At 42.8% G+C, this 20,218-nt stretch overlaps 2 protein-coding genes across 4 annotated transcripts in view; one reads left to right on the top strand and one right to left on the bottom strand.

Moving 5' to 3' along the window:
* The window catches only part of LOC133616162 (kinesin-like protein KIF18A), a 51,137-nt gene extending 39,534 nt beyond the window's left edge, over nucleotides 1–11,603 (bottom strand). The window contains exons 1-5 of the mRNA XM_061975305.2: nucleotides 11,452–11,603; nucleotides 3,824–4,158; nucleotides 2,347–2,504; nucleotides 1,981–2,085; nucleotides 1,742–1,852 (exon numbers count right to left, since the gene is read on the bottom strand). Of these exons, the coding sequence (XP_061831289.1) occupies nucleotides 1,742–1,852; nucleotides 1,981–2,085; nucleotides 2,347–2,504; nucleotides 3,824–4,139 (690 nt within the window). The 5' untranslated portion in view covers nucleotides 4,140–4,158; nucleotides 11,452–11,603. The remainder of the gene's footprint in view (nucleotides 1–1,741; nucleotides 1,853–1,980; nucleotides 2,086–2,346; nucleotides 2,505–3,823; nucleotides 4,159–11,451) is intronic.
* The window catches only part of LOC133616137 (12S rRNA N(4)-cytidine methyltransferase METTL15-like), a 220,219-nt gene that overhangs the window by 17,467 nt on the left and 182,534 nt on the right, over nucleotides 1–20,218 (top strand). The window contains exon 1 of one of the 3 annotated variants that reach the window (XM_061975256.1): nucleotides 11,653–11,787. The exons of 1 other annotated variant lie outside the window; for it this stretch is intronic. The gene's annotated coding sequence lies outside the window, so the exon portion shown is untranslated. Of the gene's footprint in view, nucleotides 1–11,652; nucleotides 11,794–20,218 lie in introns of those variants that run through there. One more of the 3 variants, XM_061975257.1, reaches the window with a different exon arrangement.

The raw sequence follows: 20,218 nt of genomic DNA, 5'->3' as shown, positions 1-20,218 counted from the left end.
ACCATCACAGATGCTGGCTTTTCAACTTTACGCCTATAACAATCCTGATGGTTCTTTTCCTCTTTGGTCCGGAGGACACGACGTCCACAGTTTCCAAAAACAATTTGAAATGTGGACTCGTCAGACCACAGAACACTTTTCCACTTTGTATCAGTCCATCTTAGATGAGCTCAGGCCCAGCGAAGCCGACGGCGTTTCTGGGTGTTGTTGATAAACGGTTTTCGCCTTGCATAGGAGAGTTTTAACTTGCACTTACAGATGTAGCGACCAACTGTAGTTACTGACAGTGGGTTTCTGAGGTGTTCCTGAGCCCATGTGTTCATATCCTTTACACACTGATGTCGCTTGTTGATGCAGTACAGCCTGAGGGATCGAAGGTCACGGGCTTAGCTGCTTACGTGCAATGATTTCTCCAGATTCTCTGAACCTTTTGATGATATTACGGACCGTAGATGGTGAAATCCCTAAATTCCTTGCAATAGCTGGTTGAGAAAGGGTTTTCTTAAACTGTTCAACAATTTACTCACGCATTTGTTGACAAAGTGGTGACCCTCGCCCCATCCTTGTTTGTGAATGACTGAGCATTTCATTAAATCTACTTTTATACCCAATCATGGCACCCACCTGTTCCCAATTTGACTGTTCACCTGTGGGATGTTCCAAATAAGTGTTTGATGAGCATTCCTCAACTTTATCAGTATTTATTGCCACCTTTCCCAACTTCTTTGTCACTTGTTGCTGGCATCAAATTCTAAAGTTAATGATTATTTGCAAAAAAAAAAAAGTTTATCAGTTTGAACATCCAATATGTTGTCTTTGTAGCATATTCAACTGAATATGGGTTAAATGATAAATAAATGGGTTGTACTTGTATAGCGCTTTTCTACCTTCAAGGTACTCAAAGCGCTTTGACACTACTTCCACATTTACCCATTCACACACACATTCACACACTGATGGAGGGAGCTGCCATGCAAGGCGCTAACCAGCACCCATCAGGAGCAAGGGTGAAGTGTCTTGCTCAGGACACAACGAACATGACGAGGTTGGTACTAGGTGGGGATTGAACCAGGGACCCTCGGGTCGCGCATGGCCACTCTTCCACTGCACCCGCCACGGGTTGGAAATTATTTGCAAATCATTGTATTCTGTTTATATTTACATCTAACACAATTTCCCAACTCAAATGGAAACGGGGTTTGTATAAATAATATACACTTCACTGCACATGTAATATATCACCTTGTTGCTGATTAAATGTGTTAAAATACTGCAAGTGTTGGGTTTTAGCCGCACAGGTGCCTATTTGTGCTTTAGGCATTTAAAAAAAGATTCATAATGTTTTCCGAGCTTTGTGTGAGTGCAGGCTGGTTTTAAAAATAATGTACATTTAATTGTATGTTTAGTATATCAAAATAAACATAGCAACAAAAGGTTTAATGCCACCAATTAGGCTTTTGCTGCTTTTCTAGGCTTCTGATTGGACAAAATGTGCATGACAGCAGCTGTATGCGTTTGCGTGTAAACAAAAGAGTTTTGAAACTACCTGTGTGGATGGAGATAATTTTAACCCCAGATATGTGGACATGGCCTTACACTCAAACAGAATATAAGTCTAAACTTCATTCGAAGCAAATTAATCGATTAATCATCGCAGCCCTAATATATCATATTTGACTTTTTAAAATATTATAATGAAAATTAGCATTTAGTTTGTTTAAATGGGACTGAAGTGAAATACCTGGAACACAGCATGGGACCGGGAAGAGGTGGCATTCATATCAGTAGGGTGTTGTGTCCTGTTTTGATTGCCAGAATCCAACGCCTCGAGGATGTGCTCTGCAGATTTGGGCTATTTCAAGGGAAAATACATAATCCATTTAGCCTGTCTAACATATAGAGAATATTTTGCCAGTTTACAGATTAAATTGTTATTTATATAAGATATATGAATTCTGAGGTGACAGTGTGGCGACTAACCTGGTGCAGTGTGAGGCCCTGAATCGCCACACCTTTAACACTGTCCTCTCTTACTGCAAGAGGACCTGCATTAGCCAGCAGGTCCCTGATTTGTTCATTATAAACCTGCAGTAAAACACAACAACACTTATCTAAAGATTACAATAGATGATGTATGGCTTGAATATTGGGCAGAATTTCCAAAAGACTAGACTGGAACTAAACAATAACCGAGGGAACATTTCATTTCATTTAATTTCATTTCCAATTACTTGCCCACTCATTGAGGAATTTAAACAAATGCAAATTTTGGTGCATGCTGCCACCAAATATCATTACAACAACTGTGTATACAGCAGGTTTTTGCAAAAAGATTCAAATGTTCACCTCAAGATATGAGACTGCAACAGCAAACTCCTTCTCCTCTTTGACATCATCCATGCGCTTGAAAAGCTCTTTCATCGTACGGTACATAACCCCTCGTTCTGTTTGTGTACCTAGCATGGTATGTGTTTTTCCTGATCCAGTTGCTCCATAAGCAAAAACTAAAACAAAAGGGAAAAGTGTAGTTAAGTACATCATGCAGAGTGGAGGCCACAATAATGATATTGTGAGGATGCCATTATTCTTAACATGGAAAAAGTATAGCCGTCCCTTGCTACATCACAACATTGCAGTTTTAAATGTTTTTTATGCATATTTTAAATAACAAAAATTAAGTGTCGAATTACTGTAAATTCTATTAATGTCATGAAAACGCATCGCTTCGGTAGTTGTGACTTCAAAATACAAGAGTCATCAGGCAACGTGCAGGTAAGAAATAATCTTTTATTACTCATAAGTAGCAAAAGGAAGTGCAATTACAAGCCCCAGCAAATAAAAAAATTAAAAAAACGAATAGCTAGCAAAGCAACACAAACCGTCAGTAACAATTGTCAGTTCACAACACTATAGTATAAAGAAGCCTGTATGTCATCCACAAACAGGTGTGCTCATGTTGCCAATCTATGGAGCCAGGCAGGAAGTGGAACAGAAAATAAGAGCACTGAAAAGGAAACAACAGTAAGCTAAGGAAGAGAATACTTAACTAAGGGAACAAGAATATTGTCAGACCTGCCATGACAGGTCTGACAGACTGGATAATGTTCAAATCCAGTCTGAAAACACTTGTATTCAATTGGACATATGGCAACTGAAAGTATTTGATTGATTTAACTTTAATTATGGTTGTTTTTTCAGATTTTAATTTGAAATATGATTTTATATTTTTAACTTAGCCTTCTTTTTCTGTGAAACACTTTGAATTGCCTTGTGTACGAATTGTGCTCTATAAATAAACTTGCCTTGCTTCCAACGAAATGACGACTATAACCTCAATTTGCAATACGACGACTGATTTCCTTGTTTTATAAAAAAGTACCCGTAGCTTAATTTGGTGTGACAGACAAAAAATATAATTTTAGAATGGCTTGAGAAAAACCAAACCAGTAGGACACAGTTTCCAAAATGATAGAGTAGCTTCTTTAACTAACTAAAAAAACAACACAAAACAGGCCACATCCTGTAAAAACATATTTCAATCAAGTCTAATACTGCTGATAACAAATAATATTGCTGTTGAATGTTGTAGGCAAAGTAGCAGATTTGACATCCAACTAATGCTCACCTACGTGACATTCAAAAACATGCAATTGTCAGAGACGTGTATTCGTTCAAAGATTAGTACGAGGCAAACTAAACAAAACAGTGATTTGGTTGATACTCCAAAAAAATAAAATAAAACTGCTCAAAGTTGTTTGGACATTACAACAGATAATAAAATTGGTTTATTGGCTTAAAAAATGTGTATTAACAACAATATTACCTGTACAGTTGAATCCGTTCATGACACCATCCAGCACTGCTTTAGTGGTATTCTCAAATATATCATCTTGAGTAGAAGTCTCGCCAAAGACACGATCAAAAACAAACTTAAGGTCTTTGTTCGCCCTTTTGTTGAGGTTTCTGTTCCGAACTCTTTGTGACCCAAAACATGATATGTCCTCTTCTTTTGGATCAAATATGATCATGTGGTCATCGACAACTTGGACCACATTCCGAAATTTTTCACACCTCTCGCTGTCGTTGTTTGGCCTCACCCGAACGACCACCTTCACGTGGCTGCACACATTGCTTGCCATTGCGTTTCTTTGCTGGTGACTAAACACAAAAGCAAATATTAGCAAAATGATGAAACACATTTTTATTTGCTAGCTGCTAATTATTGAGGAAAGGAAAGGGCAGAGAGCAAGAAACGACAGAGGCTATGCATTTTAAAGACTAGATAGTGCTGTGCTAACAATTTAAGACTCTTTGTTTAAATCTCTGTTCTTTAGTGGCTGACGGGGGAGAAAACCTCCAGCATTGCTCAGACGCTCCAAAGACAGAAATGATTCAGAACAAAAAAACAACTGAAAAATGACTGGTAACACGATATTATGTAGTAAATGTAATACATTTTGTAATAACATTTTTTAACCTATTGTGTAATAAATCTAAGGTTCTGTTTTGTACAGCAATTTGTGTTTGCAATTAGCCTGTGCAGGAAAAGTGCTATATAAATAAAGTTAACAAAATATGCAATACACTTTGAGGTATTCTGTACTAACGTGTTACATATCGTAAAAGTTATTACAAATACTTCCCTTTTTATTGGAAGAAAATGTAGCCATTATGTAATAAACCATTGAGATTGATGCCTTCACTTAAAAAAAAAATCTGAACATGAAGCATTATGTCTTTAGTGGTGTTTTTAGGTTTTCAATGTATTGAATCCCCAGGAGTGGGTCCCTGGAAAATTCATTGGGGCCCCAATAAAACATATTTTTAAATGTTTTGATCCTTCTCTTAAATTGTAGCGTTAAACTCATTTGATTATGGAATGATGATATCTGGTATTGGTTATAACTAGCATAAGCTTTCATTTACGTTCTGAAATTAAACAAATAAAATTAAACATTTTCACAGAAGCCATATTAGCATAACACAATGGGAACCACCAATGAAAGTATTTTTCATCATATATTGTTACATTTCTTTACAGCGCGTCCCCTAAAAGCACCGAGCAATTGAATTGTGGGTTTATTTATTATGCCTTTTGTATTTGTTGAAATTAAATCCATGGTGACTGGCTCCTTGTTTTGGTAGAGGCTAAACTAGTTACTGTGTACAGGTGATGACGTCTGTGCCGAGCAGCTACACAGAGGGTTTAAACAGCTATTGTCTGTTTTTTTTGCTAGTTAGTAGTGCTGCAACTAACGACTATTTTGATAGTCATCAACTATCTTGAAGATTAGTCGACTAATCGGATTATGAAGCATATTCATTGGCTCTAATTTAGCCATTGGCTCTAAAGAGATATTTTTATGCATGTATGAACAATAATGATGACTACTTCATTCAGAAATATTTATACTGTATATACTGTAACAGTACTGCTCATTAAGCTGTTACAATAATAACTGTATTCAGCTTTTGTCCATTTAAAAGTAAGGACTGGAAAAATGCTGATAAAAACAAAAAATCCATTTTCTTTTTTTTGTCCTGTCCAGCTTCTCAGGCAAATCATGTAGTTGATGTACCGGTAGATGCCCATATCGGCTGTACAGATTTACTTTACAACAGAAAAGTGCAGGTTACTTCTCTTTTTGTCTTATTTGTATTTGACTTTATTAAACATATTCATATTATCATTTGGTGCAGCCGGGCCGGAGCAGGCCGGGATAGAAAAAGAGAAAAAAGAAGCCAGAGGGGGAAATTGTGGGGACAAGAAGGGGATAAGACAGAGAGACAAAAACAACAACAGCAAACACAACAATAACAATAACAACAACAACAATAGAGCAACATCAGCAAATACGATATGTACAAATATGATGGTAAAAGTGATAGCAAAGAAGCAGTTAGCGAAATAAATAATACAGAAATGACAAAGAATTAATACACTACAAATGGAGCAATACAAATACCAATAGAAATAACGCTATTGATAATGAACAATACCAATAATTTACCTCTATTATCAACTGTATTGTTGATAATAAAAATACATTTTCGAAAATAGCACTAATAGCAAAACGCAACCAAAAAAGCATTTTGTGATGATGATGATGTTTAAAAAAATGCCACAGGTATATGGACGATACATTGACAGGTCAGCGTTTCCCCTGGATTATCAAGATATCTGTGGTGGTGCACCACATGCAGTTACATTAAGGGGAAAGTCTGTGGGTATTCCAATAACTTTGAATGTTCCAATCTCCTTCTGGCTTTACCGGACTGATAAACTTAAGTTGGTGGTAGGGCTTGGTAATTATAATGTTGTTATTTACAGTTCGATTGCGGTGATCAGCTGGAACCATAATTACTTCGATCAAACATGGTGGGGACATGTCTGTTAGAGGATACCGCACTAGTATACAGAAGGGAAGCAATGGTGCTCTGTGAAATCCTGCACGCAACAATCCGCCTTTATTGACTGCTGTCCTATGCGTGTCTGTTAATATGTGTTTGTGTACATGTCGTGTTAAATTTCAGTTTTTGAGGTGATATACAGTCGTGGTCAAAAGTTTACATACACTTGTAAAGAACATTATGTCATGGCTGTCTTGAGTTTCCAATAATTTCTACAATTCTTATTTTTTTGTGATAGAGTGATTGGAGCACATGCTTGTTTGTCATGAAAAAACATTCATGAAGTTTGGTTCTTTTATGAATTTATTATGGGTCTACTGAAATGTGACCAAATCTGCTGGGTCAAAAGTATACATACAGCAATGTTAATATTTGGTTACATGTGCCTTGGCAAGTTTCACTGCAATAAGTCGCCTTTGGTAGCCATCCACAAGCTTCTGGTAGAATTTTTGACCACTCCTCTTGAAAAAATTGGTGCAGTTCAGCTAAATGTGTTGCTTTTCTGACATGGACTTGTTTCTTCAGCATTGTCCACACATAATCCTCCTTTTTCCATTGCCCCATTTAAAGCACCTGTTCCATTGGCAGCAAAACAGGCCCATAGCATAATACTACCAACCACCATGCTTGACGGCACACGTGGTGTTCCTGGGATTAAAGGCCTCATCTTTTCTCCTCCAAACATATTGCTGGGTATTGTGGCCAAACAGCTTCATTTTTGTTTCAACTGACATCACATGGACAAAGATAAGACCTTCTGGAGGAAAGTTCTGTGGTCAGTGAAACAAAAATTTAGCTGTTTGGCCACAATACCCAGCAATATGTTTGAAGTGGAGGAGTTCAAGTACAAGAGTCTTGTTCACGAGTGAGGGAAGAGTGGATCGTGAGATCGAGAGGCGGATCAGTGCGGCGTCTTCAGTAATGCGGGCGATGTATCGATCCGTTGTGGTGAAGAAGGAGCGGAGCCGTAAGGCAAAGCTCTCAATTTACCGGTCGATCTATGTTCCCATCTTCACCTATGGTCATGACCGAAAGGACAAGATCACGGGTACAAGCGGCCGAAATGAGTTTCCTCCGCCGGGTGGCGGGTCTCTCCCTTAGAGATAGTTTGAGAAGCTCTGCCATCCGGGAGGAACTCAAAGTAAAGTCGCTGCTCCTCAACATCGAGAGGAGCCAGATGAGGTGGTTCGGGCATCTGGTCAGGATGCTACCCGAACGCCTCCCTAGGGAGGTGTTTAGGGCACGTCCGACAGGTAGGAGGCCACGGGGAAGACCCAGGACACGTTGGGAAGACTATGTCTCCCGGCTGGCCTGGGAACGCCTTGGGATCCCCCGGGAAGAGCAGGACTACGTGGTTGGGGAGAGGGAAGTCTGGGCTTCCCTGCTTAGGCTGCTGCCCCCGCGACCCGACCTCGGATAAGCGGAAGAAGATGGATGGATGTTTGAAGGAGAAAAGATGAGGCCTTTATTTCCCAGGAACACTATCCTACCGTCAAGCATGGTGGTGGTAGTATTATGTCCGGGCCTGTTTTGTTGCCAACGGAACTGGTGCTTTACAGAGAGTAAATGGGACAATGAAAAAGGAGGATTACCTCCAAATTCTTCAGGACAACCTAAAATCATCAGCCCGCAGGTTGGGTCTTGGGCTCAGTTGGGTATTCCAACAGGACAAGGACCCCAAACACATGTCAAAAGTGGTAAAGGAATTGCTAAATCAGGCTAGAATTAAGGTTTTAGAATGGCCTTCCCAAAGTCCCGACAATGCTGAAGAAACAAGTTCATGTCAGAAAACCAACAAATTTAGCTGAACTGCACCAAATTTGTCAAGAGGAGTGGTCAAAAACTCACCCAGAAGCTTGTGGATGGCTACCAAAAGCCCCATATTGCAGTGAAACTTGCCAAGGGACATGTAACCAAATATTAACATTGCTGTATGTCAGTGACGTGCAGTCACTAGAGGCAGGTGAGGCGGGGCCTCAACTGCCATCATGGAAAGAAAAAAAAAAGAAAAAAATAAAAATAAAAATTAAATTGTTATATGTATCCAGTGATTATACTATAAAGTTATTTTCCATTTAACTTCACCAGTTTTAGATTATTTTTATTCAAAATCGCTGAATTTTCACATTTGCAGTTCAAATACTGAGAAGAGACGGTGCGGTGAACAGCAGCCAGTTGAGGCACGTCACTCAGTGCCGCAACATGGATTGCGCAATGACTCGGCTAACTGCTGGCCTGCTGTGCAGTGAGACTGTATTGCTATATGAACTATATTATACATTTCCATAGTTTAGTTAGCTGAGGTATATAATGTACAGTGTATTTTGTCAACAACTGTATGTGTGTAAAGTATTTCTTGTGCTGAGCGATCATAAAACGGCTGCAAAAGACGCACTGGCTGAGGCTCGCCTCCTGCACCCCCGCCGTAGAATTGTTATATCAACTAAAGCCCACACTTAAACTGTCCACGTGCAAGATTGAATCTATTTAAAAAAATGATTTCATAAGAAGCCAAAAAGTGCAAAAACAATAATGTTGGTGTTGGAGGAGTTGTGAATGACTGCAGGGACAAAAAAAAAAAATTGTTATATGTATCCAGTGATTATACTATAAAGTTATTTTCCATTCAACTTCACCAGTTTTAGATTATTTTTATTCAAAATCGCTGAATTTTCACATTTGCCGTTCAAATACTGAGAAGAGACAGTGCGGTGAACAGCAGCCAGTTGAGGCACGTCACTCAGTGCCGCAACATGGATTGCGCAATGGCTCGGCTAACTGCTGGCCTGCTGTGCAGATACACCTGCAGTCTGTACCTAATTCACAACTCCTCCAACACGAACATTATTGTTTTTGCACTTTTTGGCTTCTTATTAAATAACTTTTGTAATCTATTTTCATGGGCTTTCCTCTTTGTGATGTTAAGTTCCTGTTATGCGCTGTTATACAGTATATGCCTTGAGCTCTTATTTTGAAGGCGCTAAGAGCGGAAGTGATGTCACGTTGCGGAGGTTTTTGAAAGAAGGTAAATAAAGTGGTCCTCGTGTAAACTGGAGCCTCCGTGTTTGTTATTTTGTAGTTTCATACAGCATAGGCGACATTTATAAACACTCGGTTACACTTTTTTAAATAGATTCAATCTTGCACGTTGAAAGTTTAAGTGAGGGCTTTAGTTGCGGTGCATGGACTTAATTTCTAAATAAAGGTAAGACCATAATAACGTTTTTTTTTTTATTAAATGTGCTTTTTTGTGTGCTACAGTTTGTATGTGTAAAGTTAAAGTTAAGTTAAAGTACCAATGATTGTCACACACACACTAGGTGTAATGAAATTTGTCCTCTGCATTTGACCCATCCCCTTGATCACCCCCTGGGAGGTGAGGGGAGCAGTGGGCAGCAGCGGCGTCGCGCCTGGGAATCATTTTTGGTGATTTAACCCCCAATTCCAACCCTTGATGCTGAGTGCCAAGCAGGGAAGAATGCTGGTATGAGCTTTTAAACATAACCCGTTAACTGCTGCCAATCAAATGGTGAATAAGATACTCTTTAGGGTTCATATGTTTGTAAATCTGACTGTGATGAAGTCAGTGCCTCACCAGCCATCAACCTCACCGCACGTCACTGCTGTATGTACACTTTTGACCCAGCAGATTGTGTCAAATTTTCAGTAGACCCATAATAAAAAAACAAACAAAAAACAACTTCATGAATGTTTTTTGTGACCAACAAGTATGTGCTCCAATCAATCTATCACAAAAAAATTAGAGTTGTAGAAATTATTGGAAACTCAAGACAGCCATGACAGTATGTTCTTTACAAGTGTATGTAAACTTTTGACCACGACTGCATACATATATACATATATCCATCCATCCATTTTCTACCGCTTATTCCCTTTGGGGTCGCGGGGGGCGCTGGAGCCTATCTCAGCTACAATCGGGCGGAAGGCGGGGTACACCCTGGACAAGTCGCCACCTCATCGCAGGGCCAACACAGATAGACAGACAACATTCACACTCACATCCACACACTAGGGCCAATTTAGTGTTACCAATCAACCTATCCCCAGGTGCATGTCTTTGGAAGTAGGAGGAAGCCGGAGTACCCGGAGGGAACCCACGCAGTCACGGGGAGAACATGCAAACTCCACACAGAAAGATCCCGAGCCCGGGATTGAACCCAAGACTCAGGACCTTCGTATTGTGAGGCAGATGCACTAACCCCTCTGCCACCGTGAATATACACCCTGGATATATATATATATATATATATATATATATATATATATATATATATATATATATATATATATATATATATATATATATATATATATATATATATATATATATATATATATATATATATATATATATATATATATATATATATATATATATATATATATCCAGGGTGTAGCCCGCCTTCCGCCCATGTGCAGCTGAGATATGCTCCAGCAACACCGAACGGGACAAGCGGTGGGAAATGGATGGATGGATATATATATATGTATATATATATGTATGCATGGTTCAGCACAGCTCTTAAGCTGTCTGGATGCGAGGTTTACACAAGTACTATCTTACAGCCACACTAGCTGCAATCCTTTACACTGAGCATATGCAGCATTGTGTGCATTTTTTTTTTTAAACATGCTACAGTGCATTATTTTTTAATTCGGAGTCTTCCCTTTCGTTATGATGGCGCCGTGCATAAGCTTGTTACATTTCTAATTTGCAGCATTGTATTTGCTTGAAGGCGTTCGTGTCTTTGGTCATCAGAAGTGTGTTAGCCCTCGTCAGCCACCATACAAACTCCATCAGTGGTCAAATCAATCAACTGAAACTAGATGCTTTAAATTAAGTACTGTATATAGCAACAAAAACAACAACATGTTGACTGGTGGTTAGTAAAGCTCATCGTCTGTTTACAAACTAAATATGATGGTTTTGAACTTGGACGGTAAGCTAACACTAGCTAGCAACGATGTAGACGCTACCGACAACATGGTCACTTTTCGCCGTGAAAGACCAATACTTACCTTTTGTTAACACGGGCACACTTTCGTTTCCTCACGAGAAACGGCGACAAGAGGACAGGAGAAACCACGAAGCTTGCATTACCAAAAAAAAAAAAGAACAAGTAATCAAAGTCTTACGGGAAGCTAACGTTGAAAAGACACCACCGCCAATATTTTCAAAAACAAGCCTTCTTCCTCTACCGCTGCAGATTGGGTGTGAGTCTCTAGTTGGGCGGGGCTACGTGACGTCATGATTCACGCTTCCTGGTAGGCGGAGTCACGAGTTAGACTCTCACGGTACATAGCTTGACCTCCTGAGCGTGTTGCCACGCCGCATTGACACTTCGTTCCCGTTAGGTAGTAGTAAGTCTCATATATTATTCTATACCCACGGGTGTATTGGTTGTTGTACTGTCGAGTGTGCTATATGACCCACTGTGGAGGCACAGCAAACATCAAACGTTAGCATGCTACGTTTTGAAGCTAAATTGGGATGTTGCCGGTGTTGTGCCGGATAATACACCCCCGGCGTAGAATAATGTTCGTGTTGGTGGAGTTGTGAATGAATGAAATATGAAATCCGTGCTGCAGTCGCTGCTGGGCCACAACATTAGGTACACCTGCAGACTGCAGCACGGATGTCATATTTCATTTATTCACAACTCCTCCAACACGAACATGATTGTTTTTGCACTTTTGGCTTCTTATTAAATAACTTTTTTTAAATAGATTCAATCTTGCACGTGGAAACTTTTAAGTGTGGGCTTTAGTTGATACAACACTCCCGTCAGGGCGTGCATTATCCGGCACAACACCGGCCACTGTAATGCACGTAGGGTTGATTGATTGAAACTTTTATTAGTAGATTGTACAGTGAAGTACATATTCCGTACAATTGACCACTAAATGGTAACACCCGAATACGTTTTTCAACTTGTTTAAGTCGGGGTCCACTTAAATTGATTCATGATACAGATATACTGTATACTATTTTCATAATACAGTCATCACACAAGATAATCATCATAGTATATAAATTGAATTATTTACATTATTTACAATCCGGGGTGTGGGATATGGAGGCGGGGGGGCTGTAGTTTGTTTGGTATCAACACTTCAGTCATCAACAATTGCATCATCAGAGAAATGGACATTGAAACAGTGTAGGTCTGACTTGGTACATATGTACAGCAAGTATTGGACACAGAGAGAGAGATCAGAAATTATAAGAGAAAGTGACTACATTTGATTGTTTGCATTTGATTATTTACAATCCGAAGAGGTATGATGAGGAAGGGAGGGTGTTAGTTCAGGGTTGAAGTTGCCTGGAGGTGTTCTTTTAGTGCGGTTTTGAACGAGGATTGAGATGCCTTTTCTTTTACACCTGTTGGGAGTGCATTCCACATTGATGTGGCATAGAAAGAGAATGAGTTAAGACCTTTGTTAGATCGGAATCTGGGTTTAAAGTGGTTAGTGGAGCTCCCCCTGGTGTTGTGGTAATGGCGGTCATTTACGTTAAGGAAGTAGTTTGACATGTACTTTGGTATCAGGGAGGTGTAGCGGATTTTATAGACAAGGCTCAGTGCAAGTTGTTTTACTCTGTCCTCCACCCTGAGCCAGCCCACTTTGGAGAAGTGGGTAGGAGTGAGGTGTGATCTGGGGTGGAGGTCTAGAAGTAATCTGACTAGCTTGTTCTGGGATGTTTGGAGTCTAGATTTGAGGGTTTTGGAGGTGCTAGGGTACCAGGAGGTGCATGCGTAATCGAAAAAGTGTTGAACGAGAGTTCCCGCCAGAATCTTCATGGTGCTTTTGTTGACCAGAGAGGAGATTCTATAGAGAAATCTTGTTCGTTGGTTGACCTTTTTGATTACCTTGGTTGCCATTTTATCACAGGAAAGATTAGCCTCTAGAATGGAACCTAGGTAGGTGACCTCATCCTTCCTGGCGATAACAATGTCACCCACTTTTATAGTAAAGTCACTGACTTCACTACTAAGTTGTACTCCTGCAAATCACGCTCATTCTAATATGGATTGCAGAACATACCTGCTAATATCATGGCCCTTGTAATGTTAACATACCTGCAGTCTGACAAGATGCATGCCGTTTGAAAGTCAGTGCATTCATTTAAAGCAGTGGTTCTTAACCTTGTTGGAGGTACCGAACCCCACCAGTTTCATATGCGCATTCACCGAACCCTTCTTTAGTGAAAAATAAAATGTTTTTTTTTTTCCAAATTCAAGACATAGTTATATGTTTTTGGTAACACTTTAGTGTGGGGAACATATTCTAAGTAACAAAGACTTAATTTAGAGTTTTTTGGAAACTAGGGGAACATATTCTAAGTAACAAAGACTTAATTTAGAGTTTTTTGCACACTAGGGGACCATATTCTAAGTAACAAAGACTTAATTTAGAGTTATTTGGTTGTTAGGGTTAGAGTTAGAGGGTTAGGGCCAGGGTTAGAGGGTTAGGGTTATAATAAGGCCATGCCGAATAAGGCATTAATGAGTGCTTAATAATGACTAGTTAATCAGAATCAGAATCAGAATAGTTTTATTGCCATTGTTTGAGAACGGGTTAACAAACTAAACATTTTTCTTGGTGCAACATAAAACACATATAACACAGATTTGGTAATAAAAAGAGCTGTAACTGAGCTATCAGATCTTGTTATAGACTTAGAAAGAATTCAAGGAATTCAAGGAACTATTTAATTAATTTATTTAATGTATTTGAATTAAGAGCCAATATGTTACTAATTTGCATGTTAATAAGCAACTAATTATTGGTGAATATGTTCCCCATACTAAAGTGTTACCATGTTTTATTACTGGTGCACAAAATGAACTGTGCATGAACATCACCTTGTTCAAAGAACAAAACCAACACAGTGCATAAACTCACAACAAATTACACACCTGCAAATCAGTGTGACTTCTGCTGTTGCCATATCCGTAATACGCCGATAGGGAGAAGTTTTTATTTACACGATGGGTCTGGTGTGTCTTGACCTCCGCCGAACCCCTGAGCCCGACTCACCGAACCCCTAGGGTTCGATCGAACCCAGGTTAAGAACCACTGATTTAAAGACATTGAAAGGGGTAAGGGGTAGGAAATGGATGGATGGATGGACCTAAATTGTTCACCATTCCCTGCACCTGCTCTATATGTATTTGTTGAACCGGAGTCCTGCACCAGAAACACGCAGATTTCCAATTAGAGTTGGGCGATGTGGCTGAAAAGTGCATCACTACAGTATATACTTTTTAAAAATATTGGTCAATGTCGATAAATATTGATATTTTTATGACCTGTGGAAAATATGGACCAGGAGAAAAACATATCAAAAGTTAACACTTTTATTTCAACTATAACTTTCCTCTTACCATGATTTGATTTACGTGGACCCCAACTTAAACAAGTTGAAAAACTTATTCGGGTGTTACCATTTAGTGGTCAATTGTATGGAATATGTACTGTACTGTGCAATCTACTAATACAAGTTTCAATCAATCAATCAATCAAAAAACTCTGATGATAATCTATTCAGCTATCAGGGCAGGAAGGGAAATGTCAACACAACCATGGAAAAAACACAACAAATCAATGTAAACAAATTCCCAAAACCACACAGGTTTACTGCCAGGAAGTTATGTGGTCTTTGTAACATTTAATTTGTTCTGTTATTCTTATTTATGTATGGCGATTAATCTATTAATAAAATATTTTTTATATAGCCCACAAATGTCTCAAAGGGCTGCGATGCTGAGATGAATTTATATTAGGCATTAATTATTTTTATATTAAGCAGTAGTTATATTAGTTAAATATTATTGGACCAAATTTTAGTTTTAAAGTAACACATTTGTTATATTTTGTTATTTATTTATACAGTCCTGCACCTTAGTTTCTACCTGTTGTTTTCTGTTCATCCAAATACGGAAAGGACGAGGGTTGACAAGAAAAAATAAGTGCAAAGGACTACGGTCTGTTTGAAAAAATCCTAAAAACTGCTGATCATACTATTCCTGTTTTATTCACAAATTCTTAGCTCTCTGCAGCACCCATTTTTAGTTTCTCTTCCCACTCCGTGCAGAGAATCAATAGCGAGACAGCAAGATGGCACACCCAAACATGATAGTTGATTCTATTACACGATTGATTGATTGATTGAAACTTTTATTAGTAGATTGCACAGTGCATTACATATTCCGTACAATTGACCACTAAATGGTAAAACCCGAATAAGTTTTTCAACTTGTTTAAGTCGGTGTCCATGTTAATCAATTCATCGTAGCTGCTGAGCGTGTCCCTCCCTTTGCCACTGACCATTTCCTGTTTTGCTAAGATCGAGTGTGCCTTTGTTCATGCAACCATTCTTGCTTCATTCTTTCTGGTTGTATCCGCCCCCCAAAAAATGGTATATCTCGAACACATTTTTTATTGATATCGATTACGTGTCTGTTGTGATATGTCCATCCATCCATCCATCCATCTTCTTCCGCTTATCCGAGGTCGGGTCGCGGGGGCAGCAGCTTAAGCAGGGAAGCCCAGACTTCCCTCTCCCCAGCCACTTCGTCCAGCTCCTCCCGGGGGATCCCGAGGCGTTCCCAGGCCAGCCGGGAGAGATAGTCTTCCCAGCGTGTCCTGGGTCTTCCCCGTGGCCTCCTATCGGTCGGACGTGCCCGAAACACCTTCCTAGGGAGGCGTTCGGGTGGCATCCTGACCAGATGCCCGAACCACCTCATCTGGCTCCTCTCGATGTGGAGGAGCAGCGGCTTTACTTTGAGCTCCCCCCGAATGACAGAGCTTCTCACCCTATCTCTAAGGGAGAGCCCCGCCACTCGGCGGAGGAAACTCATTTCGGCCGCTTGTACCCGTGATCTTGTCCTTTCGGTCATGACCCAAAGCTCATGACCATAGGTGAGGATGGGAACGTAGATCGACCGGTAAATCGAGAGCTTTGCCTTCCGGCTCAGCTCCTTCTTCACCTCAACGGATCGATACAGCGTCCGCATTACTGAAGACGCCGCACCGATCCGCCTGTCGATCTCACGATCCACTCTTCCACCACACGTGAACAAGACTCCGAGGTACTTAAACTCCTCCACTTGGGGCAAGATCTCCTCCCCAACCCGGAGATGGCACTCCACCCTTTTCCGGGAGAGAACCATGGACTCGGACTTGGAGGTGCTGATTCCCATCCCAGTCGCTTCACACTCTGCTGCGAACCGATCCAGTGAAAGCTGAAGATCTTGGCCGGAGGAAGCCATCAGGACCACATCATCTGCAAATAGCAGAGACCTAATCCTGCAGCCACCAAACCGGATCCCCTCAACGCCCTGACTGCGCCTAGTAATTCTGTCCATAAAGGTTATGAACAGAATCGGTGACAAAGGGCAGCCTTGGCGGAGTCCAACCCTCACTGGAAACGTGTCCGACTTACTGCCGGCAATGCGGACCAAGCTCTGACACTGATTATACAGGGAGCGAACTGCCACAATAAGACAGTCCGTTACCCCATACTCTCTGAGCACTCCCCACAGGACCTCCCGGGGTACACGGTCGAATGCCTTCTCCAAGTCCACAAAGCACATGTAGACTGGTTGGGCAAACTCCCATGCACCCTCAAGGACCCTGCCGAGACTATAGAGCTGGTCCACAGTTCCACGACCAGGACGAAAACCACACTGTTCCTCCTGAATCCGAGGTTCGACTATCCGGCGTAGCCTCCTCTCCAGTACACCTGAATAGACCTTACCGGGAAGGCTGAGGAGTGTGATCCCACGATAGTTGGAACACACCCTCGGTTCCCCTTCTTAAAGAGAGGAACCACCACCCCGGTCTGCCAATCCAGAGGTACTGCCCCCGATGTCCACGCGATGTTGCAGAGTCTTGTCAACCAAGACAGCCCCACAACATCCAGAGCCTTAAGGAACTCCGGGCGGGTCTCATCCACCCCCGGGGCCTTGCCACCGAGGAGCTTTTTAACTACCTCGGCAACCTCAGCCCCAGAAAAAGGAGAGCCCACCACAGATTCCCCAGGCCCTGCTTCCTCATAGGAAGACGTGCTGGTAGGATTGAGGAGGTCTTCGAAGTATTCCCTCCACCGATCCACAACACCCGCAGTCGAGGTCAGCAGAGCACCATCCCCACCATACACGGTGTTGACACTGCACTGCTTCCCCTTCCTGAGGCGGCGGATGGTGGTCCAGAATTGCTTCGAAGCCGTCCGGAAGTCTTTTTCCATGGCCTCCCCGAACTCCTCCCATGTCCGAGTTTTTGCCTCCGCGACCGCTGAAGCCGCACACCGCTTGGCCTGTCGGTACCTGTCTGCTGCCTCAGGAGTCCCATGAGCCAAAAGAACCCGATAGGACTCCTTCTTCAGCCTGACGGCATCCCTCACCGCCGGCGTCCACCAACGGGTTCTAGGATTACCGCCACGACAGGCACCAACTACCTTGCGGCCACAGCTCCAATCGTCCGCCTCGACAACAGAGGTACGGAACATCGTCCACTCGGACTCAATGTCCAGCACCTCCCTCGTGACATGTTCAAAGTTCTTCCGGAGGTGAGAATTGAAACTCTCTCTGACAGGAGACTCTGCCAGGCGTTCCCAGCAAACCCTCACAATGCGTTTGGGCCTGCCAGGTCTGTCCGGCATCCTCCCCCACCATCGCAGCCAACTCACCACCAGGTGGTGATCGGTAGAAAGCTCCGCCCCTCTCTTCACCCGAGTGTCCAAAACATGAGACCGCAAATCCGATGACACAACTACAAAGTCGATCATGGAACTGCGGCCTAGGGTGTCCTGGTGCCAAGTGCACAAATGGACACCCTTATGTTTGAACATGGTGTTTGTTATCGACAATCTGTGACGAGCACAAAAGTCCAATAACAGAACACCACTCGGGTTCAGATCCGGGCGGCCATTCTTCCCAATCACACCTCTCCAGGTTTCACTGTCGCTGCCAACATGAGCGTTGAAGTCCCCCAGTAGAACGAGGGAATCACCCGGGGGAGCACTCTCCAGTACTCCCTCGAGTGAATCCAAAAAGGGTGGGTACTCTGAGCTGCCGTTTGGCGCGTAAACGCAAACAACAGTCAGGACCCGTCCCCCCACCCGAAGGCGGAGGGAAGCTACCCTCTCGTCCACCGGGTTGAACTCCAACGTGCAGGCTTTGAGCCGAGGGGCAACAAGAATTGCCACCCTAGCCCGTCGCCTCTCACTGCCGGCAACGCCAGAGTGGAAGAGAGTCCAGCCCCTCTCAAGAGAAGTGGTTCCAGAGCCCTTGCTGTGCGTCGAAGTGAGTCCGACTATATCTAGCCGGAACTTCTCCACCTCACGCACTAGCTCAGGCTCCTTCCCCCCCAGCGAAGTGACGTTCCACGTTCCAAGAGCCAGCTTATGTAGCTGAGGATCGGACCGCCAAGTGCCCTGCCCTCGGCTGCCGCCCAGCTCACACTGCACCCGACCTCTATGGCCCCTGCTATGGGTGGTGAGCCCATTGGAGGGGGGACCCACGTTGCCTCTTCGGGCTGTGCCCGGCCGGGCCCCATGGAGCCAGGCCCGGAGGTGGGGCACGATGGCGAGCGCCTGGTGGCCGGGCCTGTCTCCATGGGGCCCGGCCGGGCACAGCCCGAAGAGGCAACGTGGCCTGGCTCCAGAGGGGGGCCCCGGTGACCCGCGTCCGGGCGAGGGAAATCTGGGTCCTTTGTTTGTGTACTTCATCGAGGTCTTCGAGCTGCTCTTTGTCTGATCCCTCACCTAGGACCAGTTTGCCTTGGGAGACCCTATCAGGGGGCATAGAAACCCCCGGACAACTGTTGTGATATGTATTGATATAATTTTATCGACCCAGCCTTATTTCTCCATCCATCCATTTTCTACCGCTTATTCCCTTTGGGGTCGCGGGGGCGCTGGAGCCTATCTCAGCTACAATCGGGCGGAAGGCGGGGTACACCCTGGACAAGTCGCCACCTCATCGCAGGGCAGCCTTATTTCTAATTAATGTATTTTTCCAGGAAACACCAAAATAGCTTCTCTTTTTTTTACCAAGTAACTAACAGTATCAGACAATTTTCGTGAAAAAAGTATGGACATCGGGGGCAGTACCTCTGGATTGGCAAACCGGGGTGGTGGTTCCTCTCTTTTAAAAGGGGAACCGGAGGGTGTGTTCTAACTATCGTGGGGTCACACTCCTCAGCCTTCCCGGTAAGGTCTATTCAGGTGTACTGGAGAGGAGGCTACGCCGGATAGTCGAACCTCGGATTCAGGAGGAACAGTGTGGTTTTCGTCCTGGTCGTGGAACTGTGGACCAGCTCTATACTCTCGGCAGGGTCCTTGAGGGTGCATGGGAGTTTGCCCAACCAGTCTACATGTGCTTTGTGGACTTGGTGAAGGCATTCGACCGTGTCCCTCGGGAAGTCCTGTGGGGAGTGCTCAGAGAGTATGGGGTTTCGGACTGTCTGATTGTGGCGGTCCGCTCCCTGTATGATCAGTGTCAGAGCTTGGTTCGCATTGCTAGCAGTAAGTCGGACACGTTTCCGGTGAGGGTTGGACTCCGCCAAGGCTGCCCTTTGTCACCGATTCTGTTCATAACTTTTATGGACAGAATTTCTAGGCGCAGTCAAGGCGTTGAGGGGATCCGGTTTGGTGGCTGCAGGATTAGGTCTCTGCTTTTTGCAGATGATTTGGTCCTGATGGCTTCATCTGGCCAGGATCTTCAGCTCTCACTGGATCGGTTCGCAGCTGAGTGTGAAGCGACTGGGATGAGAATCAGCA

The sequence above is a fragment of the Nerophis lumbriciformis genome, linkage group LG15 (genome assembly GCF_033978685.3).
Source record: "Nerophis lumbriciformis linkage group LG15, RoL_Nlum_v2.1, whole genome shotgun sequence".
Lineage (NCBI taxonomy): Eukaryota > Metazoa > Chordata > Actinopteri > Syngnathiformes > Syngnathidae > Nerophis > Nerophis lumbriciformis.
This window is presented reverse-complemented; position numbering and strand designations above follow the sequence as displayed.